General features: G+C 36.0%; 1 protein-coding gene across 1 annotated transcript in view; it reads right to left on the reverse strand.

The window, feature by feature from the left end:
- Nucleotides 1-4,967: 4,967 nt before the first annotated feature.
- LOC149806495 (uncharacterized) overlaps nucleotides 4,968-12,915 on the reverse strand; it is a 98,407-nt gene continuing 90,459 nt past the window's right edge. The window contains exons 28-31 of the mRNA XM_089953875.1: nucleotides 11,106-11,348; nucleotides 9,598-9,837; nucleotides 7,296-7,370; nucleotides 4,968-6,335 (exon numbers count right to left, since the gene is read on the reverse strand). Coding sequence (XP_089810001.1) covers nucleotides 6,103-6,335; nucleotides 7,296-7,370; nucleotides 9,598-9,837; nucleotides 11,106-11,348 — 791 coding nt within the window. The 3' untranslated portion in view covers nucleotides 4,968-6,102. The remainder of the gene's footprint in view (nucleotides 6,336-7,295; nucleotides 7,371-9,597; nucleotides 9,838-11,105; nucleotides 11,349-12,915) is intronic.

A 12,915-nucleotide genomic window follows, 5' to 3' on the forward strand; every position in this document is an offset into this window, starting at 1 on the left:
CACTCACAAGTTAAACTGTCCTGCGTCGTTGAGATAACTTTTACAATGTCAGGCACGATATGATATCCCATACGTAAAAATCGTTTATCATCTGAAATGTCATCAGGCCAACCTAAGATTGATATTATTGACAACCATGCAATGTCTGAAATTATGTTGCTATGACAACTGATTTGAACGTTTGGAAATTTTAGAGTCTTTATGAGTTATTAATGTGACTTTTTGTCGAATTTCTTCACTGATCGATTCTATGCATACGCACTAACGGGATTTGAAATGAGACAGAGTCATTTACAATATTGAAACATTTGCCCTAATTAGGGTATACCTCCATTGTCATAGCTCAGAACCGTGGTCGTATGCAATGGTATGTCATTTACCTAATTCCAGGTTGTTGTGTCTTTTGTGCTTCTTTTTCCTTTTTCGGAGTGGGAGTGTTGTATTTTCCTTCTATATCTCACTTTGATGTACACTGAATTTTGAATTTCATGTTTAATCAAGCAATCATCCGAACTATGTGAGTGTCTGTACTGCTGCATGAAAAAAAAATGCGGAATTAGTTCTACAGATACTTGTGCACAAAGTCTCCCCAAATTATTCTTTTTGGAATGTCTCCTGAAACCATCCTTGGCTGGATCATAGTTGGTAAATGTACACATCGGAATTAGAGGCTATTTCGCCGTCCCATTTCGTGAATGTCAAGGTCACAAATCAAGGTTACATTACATTTAATGTGCTGGTTATAACTTTGAAAATTGAAAATTTGTAAACTTGTACATATATGAATAAAATAAAAGGTGCCACGTTTATCGCTTTCCTGTTTCTTACATCAAGGTCGAAAATGGACACTACTGCTTTTGCTTGGAGTTATACTTTGCAAATTTACAAACAAAGGAATCGAAATAAAACTAAATATAATTATAAATTATGATTTGGTATTGTCACGTGGCACCTTCAGTGACTTCTCTGCAAGCTCGGTCACTAGTCAATATAGTTTACTAATATTGCCGTTTTTCTTAATTTCACTATTCTTCCAATCTACCCAGGGTTTGGAAGGAAGGAAATGATTTGTTAAAAATGTATCCGAAATTAACCATTGTTTGAAATGATCAAGATGCTAGGTTTACAAGACGTTTCAGATATTCAGCTTAGGATTATTCAGTCTCCGAAGTCGCTAGTAATTCTGTTGTTTTTTTCTTTTTTTCTTTCTTTCGGGACTGCTAAAAAAAATAGTGATTCTTTTAATGGCTAATCTAATAACAACAAAAATTGCACGTGGCGGACAAATTCTTTTGACAGGGAATGAAAAGAGGAAGATCCCTCCCCTTTTTGTTAAAGCGGATAAGAGAAGATAAAAAAGTGCATTAGATAAAAATAGGACTCGGATGAATATTGGTGATCAGCTGGGCGCTGGAACACATTGAAGGGTGAAACTGGGTTGATTACAAATTTAGCTGTTGCGGAGTTCCATATTTATCGGTATTGTATTTCAGTTATGCCTTTCAAAAAAAAATACTCGTCCATATCAAACGCAAAATCAGAATAGGACCACCTACCGTATCTAGCATAGCTAGCTATTGGCTTTACATCGTTTACGTCATCAAATTTTGTGTTCCAGCTTTCGACTTAAATAGGCTGACCAACAGACGTAGCTGATCAACATAGGATTAATTACTGTGATAATTGGTCGAGTTTCTGAGATCGATGGAGAAAGTGCAAGACTCATAATATGATGAAACGTAAATATTATCGAGTTTAATGGCCACCAAAGATGTTTAGGACCAATATCTTTCAAGATTCAGTATTATTCAGATGATTTGGCATATCATGTTTTGCACGTAACGGCCGTACTGGAGCTTTACAACTAGTTGATATTGGTGTGAAATTTCAGATGCTATGAGTTTGTGCGCCTATGTCGCCTTTGTCATTGACTTTACATCTACTTTATGTGCATAAGGCTATGGCGTTATATGGTTAATAATGCAGACAAAAGAAGGGTATTCAGACATGCTGCTTTTCAAAGATTCTGTTATAATTTAACTTTCTATTAGTCCAATATGGCAGAGACTTTGGTAAGAAATAAATCTTCACATGAAATCGACTACGAATATGAAGAGTGTTCGAAGTGCTCGGAACTTCATAGAATCTGAGAAATTGTACATAAGGCATCATACATTATTCGTTTTATCATCTGTCTTTCATGAACTAAGGAATGACATAATCTTAGCATCCATAACAAAATGATCAACATTTAAGTCCATTTTGAGAAAGTCAATTTTGAGAAATTTTTACCAGTAACTTAATAATGCAAACATTATCCAGAGTAGGTAGGTTGGGTTGTTTGCCATTCTTTTATTCCTATAATGCACTAATGGCATTGAATTATTTAGGTACATAGCAGTTATAACTGATGTTCCTTGTTTCTTAGTCTACGTATGAATTGACCCATTTCTCTCTCAACTAACAGAATCAACTTGAAAGAAACTATTCAAATGTAAACCGACATAAAGCAGACCTTTTAGCAATCACAAATAAGGTAATCGAACCAATTTAGGAACCACCCTATCTATAAACATCTGATTATTCATACATCCCTTCTCTAAAGTGAAGTAGTGTTCTTGACTATATTAAATCACTTGAAGAGACAGCAGAAGTAAACAAATCAAATAATAAAAGTGAGCTGCATGATTTATTAGGCATTGACTTTGATGGCAAAGTAGAATACTGGTCCCATGGTTGATGGACCCTACCAGTATTGTAAGGTCCTTATTTAGATATAAATACTCATATCCACGGCGTATACACTATTCAAAACCTCTTTTTGTTCAACTTGTATTCAGTTTTCTAAATGACGAATAATCTCACAATTTCACTGTAGAACGTTCAGTGATGACTATTTGAAAAATATGTGATATTTGATAGCGATGTCTAAAGAGCTTTACGTGAGAAGTTCTAAGAACGAGTAATAATGAGAGATTCTAGCCAGTCCTATATATTACCAATCTGCCTATATATGGCATTGTAAGAAGGTACAATCCGCCAATCAACCACACCACCCACGGCACCTCTACAGCATGCAGCATACCAATATGCCTACATATGGCATTCGGCATACCAATATGCCTATATATGGCATTCTTCATACCAGTTCAAAGCATATTTTCTGGTTTTAACAAGACTGTAGTTTTATTTTTTTAATCGCGTTTTTCCCATTGTTTTTTTTTTATTTGATCTGAGTTATCTACGATTTCAAATTTCAAGTTATTTCTAAATTTTACTCAGAAGACAAATGTTTGCTTATATCAGAAGAAAATTAAAGCACGGCACAAATACACTTCTCATTTCCCTTTCATTTTGAAAGATGCCATTTGAATACATTGTAATAAAAATGGATTCTTTACGGCTATATGACACATTAAATAATTACATAAAAGCCAAAGTTGTTTATTTAAGCCTGAAACACCATACTTAATTTCATGAGTTTGTTTGTTTTGGGTTCATTTTCCTTAAAAATACAGAATTTGAATTTCATCACTGATAATATCACCATTACCCCACCAGCAAAAATCTCTGTTTTAATGGAACTTTAGGAGGATAATAACATATATATGCAAAACTTTTTTTTCTGGCAGTATTTATTTATTTATTTTATTTATTTTTAAATTAAAACTCGAATAGCTTCTCAACGGCGCATCCACTATCCAAAACCTCTAATTGTTTGAGTTGGATTTTTCCCGTATTTGATATGAACCTTCTATGATAAATGTTCGAAGATTTTTTTTAAAGATTACGGGATGAACCATAGCCAGATTTACACCATATACAGAGTGCCTTCGTGCATAGTTTTATCTGGGTGTAGAACACCGGATAAAAGAATATCCTGTAATTGTGTACTTTTTTCCTCTTATGCTCCACAATCCACAAGCCTATTCGCAAAATGCCCCTCTCTCTCTCTCTCTCTCTCTCTCTCTCTCTCTCACACACACACAAAGCATTCTTGAAACATCTGTTGCACGAACTATGTCATCCATTTCATGTTGATACATATATAAACTACAAATGGTCGTTTGTATATTTATAACTATGCATACTATTTCTCACAAATCTTGGGATATGAGTGGGGCTTATAAATGGAAGTTCTCAGTGGACACATAATGTAAATCCTCCCTTTTGAAACAAGAAACTAGTCTGCGGACATGAGATTGAGGGTCATGGGATATGAAAAATATAATCTGTAGGTGATCTTTTGCCGCAGAGTCCCAGAGTGTGGATGTGTGTTTTGCCCATCTGTATAAAGAACAGTGAAAGGAAATTGTCAGTGGCAGGGGAATTATTAAAGCTACGATAGTACATTAACTGACATTTATTCAGATTTGTACATCTCTTTCCCTTCAAGGTCGAGATGATTTGTTTCTCATTCAAGGTATAGTGGATGCTAAGGATACTAAAATCCATATCGTCTGGCCACCAAAACGGAAACAGCATTCTTTGAATGAATAATTAAAATCCTTATCGTCTGGCATCCAATAAGGTAACAATATTCATTGAATGAATAATTAAAATCCTTATCGTCTGGCATCCAATAAAGTAACAGTATTCATTGAATGAATAATTAAAATCCTTATCGTCTGGCATCCAGTACAGTAACGGTATTCATGGAATGAATAATTAAAATCCCTATCGTCTGGCATCCAATAAAGTAACAGTATTCATTGAATGAATAATTAAAATCCCTATCGTCTGGCATCCAGTACAGTAACGGTATTCATGGAATGAATAATTAAAATCCCTATCGTCTGGCATCCAGTACAGTAACGGTATTCATGGAATGAATACGCTATAAAGACTTGACATGTCTGAATGCCAGTTATTTTCATTTCCGATCAGACACACAAGCAGATGCATCTGTCTTTCTATATATTGTCTATATCCTTATGTCTGTATATCTGGTGAAAAAATATAAGCACTGGAGTGAGCATTGCTTTATTTTCAAAAATTGCAAGATAAATAATACAGTACGCATATTTGATACCCCGAGTACGATCTTGAACCATTCAAATCAACAATGGAGTTTTTGTATTATTCAAGTGAGGGATTTAACATTAGGCATTGTGTGAGTATAAAAAATTGCCAAGTTTAAGATATGTTATTTTGTTTAATTATTACCCCTTACTTTGAAACTAAATTTTATTTGATGTCCTTTTTATCAGTGTTTTATATGCGATCAGGGGAAATATAAACTTGTACTGGAATTTTATGTATATAAATCTATTATCCATTATGTCGCTTGAAGTTACCGTATGTACTCGCTTATAAGTCGAATCCAACTGTTAAATTCACAGACACAAATCTGCTGTCCCATAATGCGCTCACAGATCTGGGTTTATGCAGTCTCTTATGACTAATGAGCATAACAAACAAATAAGACTATGATCTTCCCGCGCATCATGCATCGACAGATCAGGGCCTGTTTTTACAGTTGAACTTGAATTATAAGCGAGTACAACGGTTCTTGTCAAGTATGCAAAACATACGCTACCATCAATGATTATCATATAGAAACATGTTGTGATTGATCTCCGCATTTGGAGCCTTTAAGAAAAACAAAAATAAAGGAAAATAAATGTCATGTGATGGAAATTATGACTCTCAGTGTTTAAAAAATTTTTTTTTGTCTGAAAAACACTTGGTTAAAATGTATTTAATCTCTGAAAGACTTTTTCATCTGAGAGATACCAATTGCTCAAACTCTGCGAATTCCAAAATCTTCTGTGGTATCATTTTTCGTGGGTTTTGAAAAATGACATTTTCTAGGGCGCTTAAATGTATTCATTTAGGAATTGCTCGTCCATGGAAGAATACTTGATAGTTTATTATTCAAATATGCGGTTAGTAGCTACCAAGAAATCCACAAAAATATGTACCCCACGAAAAATAGTGAATTAACAGCATATCATTTGGTATCCACGGAGTCCATGCATGAAAAAGATTATTTCTGGAAGATGAAAACAATTTCAGAACTTTGTGAAACTATTCTTGTCAGCAGATGATTTTTTGCATTAGTTTTACGATATAAATAATGTCATTTCAAGTGTATATTAATTAGCCCTCGTTTCCGTGCGGTGTGTCATATTGGTTATTATCGTAGTTAATATTGTCATAGCCCAAATTTCCTTGGTCTTCATCATCATCGCTTTTGCCATGAGACGTATTAACGGTGCTCATGTTGAACTGCTCCCGCTCCACAAGTTTCTTCGTTCGCAGGAAATACAACAGGGCCGCACCCAATACCATTCCGGGAATGAACATTCCTATAGCAATTCCAGCCATGGCCGCTGAACAAGAAGGAGAAATAAATAGAACGTTTAAGTTTTGAACAGAATTCTATAAATAAATCAAATATAAATAAATCAAATCCGCGTATGATGTAATGGCAAGGACAAAATAATCTAAGAGTTATACCTTAAGTGTAAACGTTATACCATGTGTCCGTTTGTCTAAAATCGTTAGAAAACGATTTCATGAGTTGCCTCCCTAACCAATAGCGTGTAACAGCGGTGCATTGTGCATCGGCCGAAAATTGTGGAGGCAATTAACTTCAGAAGGATACTTTCTAACTTTAACATCGAAAGTATGACTATGCACCAGAGAGAAGCCAATACAGGTGTATTTGAGTGAAAGGTATTTGTATAAACACGGACCAGCAGTGGAAAATTGCTTATTTATGAGCCCATTCAAGTTGTGTGCTCCCCCCCCCCCCGTCTCAAAAATGTAGGAACAGAGTTCAAATATGAACAACTTAATTTTAATTGGATTGGATGCGGTGGCTTGCCGCTGCATCCAATTAAATTCACAAACCCGAGGCACAGAAATATCTGCTTGATCCGCCATGGTGTAGACAGTGCTAGCATATCGGAAACTTAGATAGCGAAGATGAAAATATTACTACTTTATCATTAAAATGATCATGTTGTCGAATCGTGAAAAAATGGTACACACTAGTACTGTTTCTCAGCCTATTCCATTTTCCGTACCTGAAGAAATGAAATAAAGCACATAGATGTTGATATTGAATTTTCATTTGGCCCAAGTGTTTCTTTACAGTCGCAAGGACTCGAGTGATTAATTGCCCTGACGACTGAGTTCAGTATTCTATTTCTGCCAGAATTTTCATATCATTGGTGTACAAGTTTATATTTGCTGTCTGACTATAAACTTGATGCGAAAGTGTTCGCTTTAATATATATTTTTCACTCTGATGTTATGTTCTTTTTACACTTTTTGCTGGGACTTACCTCCGTTATAACCGGTGGTCACTTGTTCAACTGTATTACTAGTCAATGGGCTCGATGAGGACTGGACATACTGGCCTGTAAGAATTGAAACAATAATAGAAAGAGCAAAGATATTAAATAAACACAATTTATGATGTCACTGATCAGAGTTATGGAATTATGTTCTTTTTAAATATGGTTTGAAACTACAAATAATGTTTCACTGACAAAATCCAACTTACGACTTAAACGGGTAATGGCAATTACGTAATACATTGGGGGTGAATCTGGGAATACCGTTGGGGATTGTAGGTAAGCAAGAAGGCAAGAGGTCTGTGATATTGAACACATGGGACCGGTGTGGCGAAGGCCTCAAAAACTTTTGCGTTTGATGCGTTTTCATAGCATAATCGTAACTATCTTACTCTAAAAAAGTACTCTATAAAACATTCTGGTCGAATAGCGCTAATTTTTAAATAGGGGAGGGCCTGCCCGGCTGCTCCTCCATCCCAGTTTACACGTTTATGCATTACATTAATTCCTCAATTTGGTATGCATCTAATATGACCCCGAGAGACCATCCGTGGATATTTTAAAGATCTAACCTTGGTTTTTCTAAGGAAGAAAATGTTAAATGCCCTTGAATTATAACTTTTGATGATGGTTACGGTATTACCTTTCATAAAACTTTAATCATATATAAATATATTTTAAACCGCAAAGACAATCTATAGAAACGCTTAAGACTTCAAGTAGCACAAATTATAAACACTGAGAGAATCTACTTGATAAAGGATTTAACTTTAACTACAAAATGCGAAAATCTACTGTATAAAGGACTTAAGGCTAGTAAAACACATAGTCAATCTACTGTATAAAGAACCTAACGATAATAAAACACCAAGAGAATCTACCGTACAAAGGACATAACGCTAATAAAACACAGAGAGTATCTAATGTACAAAGGACGCTGAGAGAATCTACGTTATAAAAGACCTAACGCTAATAAAACAGAGACAGAATCTGCTGTACAAAGGACCTAACGCTAATAGAACACAGAAAGAATATACTTTATAAAAGACCTAACGCTAATAAAACAGAGACAGAATATGCTGTATAAAGGACCTAACGTTAATAAAACATAGAGAGAATCTACTGTATAAAGGACCTACCGCTAATAAAACACAGAGAGTATCTAATGTATAAAGGACTTAACGCTAATAAAACACAGAAAGAATATACTTTATAAAAGACCTAACGCTAATAAAACAGAGACAGAATCTGCTGTACAAAGGACCTAACGCTAATAAAACATAGAGAGAATCTACTGTATAAAGGACCTACCGCTAATAAAACAGTATCTAATGTATAATGGACCAAACAATAATAAAACACTGTGAGAATCTAATGTACAAAGGACGTAACGCTAATAAAACACAGAGAGAATATACTGTATAAAGGACCTAACTCTAATAAAACACCTAGAGAATCTAATGTACAAAGGACCTAACGCTAATAAAACACCTAGAGAATCTAATGTACAAAGGACCTAACGCTAATAAAACACCTAGAGAATCTACTGTATAAGGGACCCAACGCTAATAAAACACCGAGAGAATCTATTGTATAAAGGACCTAACGCTATTAAAACACCGAGAGAATCTAAAGTATAAAGGACGTAACGCTAATAAAACACCGAGATAAGCTACTGTATAATGGACCTAACGCTAATAAAACAATGAGAGAATCTACTGTATAAAGGACCTAACGCTAATAAAACACCGAGGGGATCTACTGTATAAGGGACCCAACGCTAATAAAACACAGAGAGAATCTAAAGTATAAAGGACCTACCGCTAATTAAATAACGGAGAGAATCTACTGTATAAAGGACGTAACGCTAATAAAACACCGATAATCTACTGTATAAAGGACCTAACGCTAATAAAACACCGAGAGAATCGAATGTATAAAGGACCTACCGCTAATAAAACACCGAGAGAATCGAATGTATAAAGGACCTACCGCTAATAAAACACCGAGAGAATCGAATGTATAAAGGACCTACCGCTAATAAAACACCGAGAGAATCGAATGTATAAAGGACCTACCGCTAATAAAACACCGAGAGAATCGAATGTATAAAGGACCTACCGCTAATAAAACACCGAGAGAATCTACTGTATAAAGGACCTACCGCTAATAAAACACCGAGAGAATCTAAAGTATAAAGAACCAAACATGAATAAAACTTATTTGATGATTAAAGTAGCTTACGGTTCTTCAGCAGGATTTATCATCAAGAAATACGTGATTTAATTACGTGTGTAGAGATCGCATCCTTGTAGTGGCTGAGTTGTCCCTGAATTGGACGCTGTCTGGGAGGACAGAATTCGGCAAGATGATGTGGCGCCACAGAAGGCAAAGCTTTTGCAATCACTTCCAGAATTTTCTACGCACAGCTTAGAGCAGTCTTCTACGGTAACATTAGCAAACAGCAAGTTCTGGCCGACCGTTATTGGTTGTGCAGTTGAAGATAACGTGAAGTCACTAAGATAATTTCCTATGAATGAAAACTGAATTGTAAATGGAAGTAAAGGTGTCATCCAATGACGGGCGATATCCTATCACATAGGCAGAATCTTTAACAAGACTTGTATTACTTAAATTAGTAAACAACATTACGTAGAATTTGGGATATTTAGCCAACAAAATAATGAGTCGTTTAAGGACTCATCAGGATACCACAAAAACAAAACACAATTTCTAAATTAAAATAATAAGAACGATTGTCACTATATTAGTCTGTTTCACTGTTGGTAAACAAAATGACCCAGCTGTCGAGTTAAACAATTGTCGATGTCCACTGAGTTAAACTGATGTATTGTTGGTGAACAAAATGGTCTCATTAGAGAGTTTGGCTGGTTGTAGTGGTCTTTTTATATAAACTGTCAACGTCAACTTAAAAATATTATGCAGCCATCATTGAGGGTCGACCTAAAATTAGAGACACACAAGCCTTAAAACATACATAGACTGCACGTACTGAAACGGTATGTCTGTATGTAAATTGTTACAACTACACGTACTGAAACGGGATGTCTGTAAGTAAATTGTTACAACTACACGTACTGAAACGGGATGTCTGTATGTAAATTGTTACAACTATACGTACTGAAACGGGATGTCTGTATGTAAACTGTTACAACTACACGTACTGAAACGGTATGTCTGTATGTAAATTGTTACAACTACACGTACTGAAACGATATGTCTGTATGTAAATTGTTAAACTACACGTACTGAAACGGGATGTCTGTATGTAAATTATTACAACTACACGTACTGAAACGATATGTCTGTATGTAAATTGTTACAACTACACGTACCGAAACGGTATGTCTGTATGTAAATTGTTACAACTACACGTACTGAAACGGTTTGTCTTTGTGTATATTATTACAACTGCATGTACGTAAACGATATGTATGTATGTAAATTATTACAACTGCATAGACTGAAACGTTATTTCGATATATAAAGTATCACAACTTCACGTATGTAAACGGTATGTATATATAAATTATTACAACTGCACGTGCTGAAACGATATGTCGATATATAAGTTATTACACTTGCACGTGCTGTCAATATTAAACTGTTTTACAAGATATTTTCAGTGTCATGTGACCTAATATATTCCAAAATCGTTAGTTTTGCAGAAAAGTCCGCCTGTTAAGAAGAAGTGACAGTAATATGGCACCCTGTTAATATTCTAAGCATTTATTCCAGGACTCGCTATTAAATCAGCATGAAAATTAAAGCACTCACGTTTATAATGGGAGCATTGTCCACTAGCTGTAAGGGATACTGGTGACACAATCAGGGCACGGCTCTTCCTTAGATAGCAGTTCATTGTGCCCGGACAGTAATCGAAAGACTTGCAGGTGTAGGCGTTATAGTTGGTGCATTGACGGGCGCACGAATTGACATCAAGTACGTTCGTCACTGCCGTATCATGCATCGTGATCGGTATCATACCAGGGGAGGCGACATAGCTGTCCAGGTAATTTCCTTGCAACGTATGAAAATGTTATCAGTGTTCTATATAATAATGACACACATATATATAAACATAAATGTTTTGTGGTGGCATTACTTCTTTTTAAAGTAATACATATGAAAAATACAAACACTGGTCAACAGTGAAATCATTACTGACTTGAAAAGGCCCTAATCTGTAGTATTTTGGTGTGCCGAACACGAATATAACCGTGAAAAATTTGTATTGGCTCTCGTTTTGAAGATATTCATATACCTCATTTTCTATGTTTCACTGTGTAAATTTCTCCAGTAGGACTGCAGCAACATCCGGAATAATGATGTAACATTGCATAATACCATCATGCTCACATCATCCACAGTTGATTGCATCATTTTCTGATGCAATGCAATACTAATGCCATGCGGCTGCTGAAGTAAGTTGACGTCAGCAGTGTACTATACATGTGTAGGCCTATTATACTAATGCCAGGCGGCTGCTGAAGCTGACGTAAGCAGTGTACTATATAAAGCCCAATCAGATAGGTTCAGCATTTAAAATATTTTAGACGTTGTGCGAGACAGTTCAAGCTACTGTTACATAAAACTTATTATTTTATCCATTTACGTACAATAAAGAACAGTAATGCCTCGAAAGTGTGTTAATACCGCGGACAATTTTTGCTATATTTGTGGGGAAGTGACATTTGCCAACCAGAAGAAAAGTATCAATTCTCAAGTGAAGAAGGCATATCATCTTTACTTCGGATGCAAGGTTGGTGACCAAGACAAGCCTTGGGCTCCGCATATATGCTGTGCTACATGTACAACACAGCTTTCACAGTGGTTGAATTGCAAAAGGTCATCAATGCCGTTTGCAGTCCCAATGGTGTGGAGAGAGCCAAGCAACCACCTAAATGACTGTTACTTCTGCTTGGTTCCTCCTCTTTCCGGCGGAATAACGAAGCGAAAGAAGTCGAGAATAGTCTACCCAAACATTCCGTCTGCATTGAGACCAGTTCCACATGGTGAGGGACTTCCTATTCCAGAACCTCCAGCAGAATATTCTCTTGATTCATCTGACGAAGACAAAGGTGAGTCGACCTGTTCTTCTCCTGGTCCATCAGCATGCAGTGATCCAGATTTTCACTGTGGTGCATCATCAACCCCACACAGAATAACACAGGAAGAACTAAATGACCTGATTCGTGATTTGGACTTATCAAAGAACAAGGCAGAATTGCTTGGATCAAGACTCCAACAATGGAATCTTCTAGAAGAAGATGTCACAATTACTGCATATCGAAAGCGCCACCAGCAATTGGAGCCTTTCTTCAGAAAGGAAAGTAATCTGATATTCTGTTCCGATATTGAGGGCCTCATGAATGCTTTAAAAATCACTCATGACCCACAAGAATGGAGACTATTTGTGGACTCTTCGAAACTGAGTCTCAAGGCTGTGCTTTTGCACAATGGAAACATTCTTCCATCTATTCCAGTAGCGTATGCTGTCCACATGAAAGAGACATACGATAACTTAAGGCAGCTACTGAATTCCATTGAGTATAACAAGTACAGCTGGCACCTCTGTGGTGATTTG

The sequence above is a fragment of the Sinohyriopsis cumingii genome, chromosome 1 (genome assembly GCF_028554795.1).
Source record: "Sinohyriopsis cumingii isolate HCF-2022 chromosome 1, ASM2855479v2, whole genome shotgun sequence".
Classification (NCBI taxonomy): Eukaryota; Metazoa; Mollusca; class Bivalvia; order Unionida; family Unionidae; genus Sinohyriopsis; species Sinohyriopsis cumingii.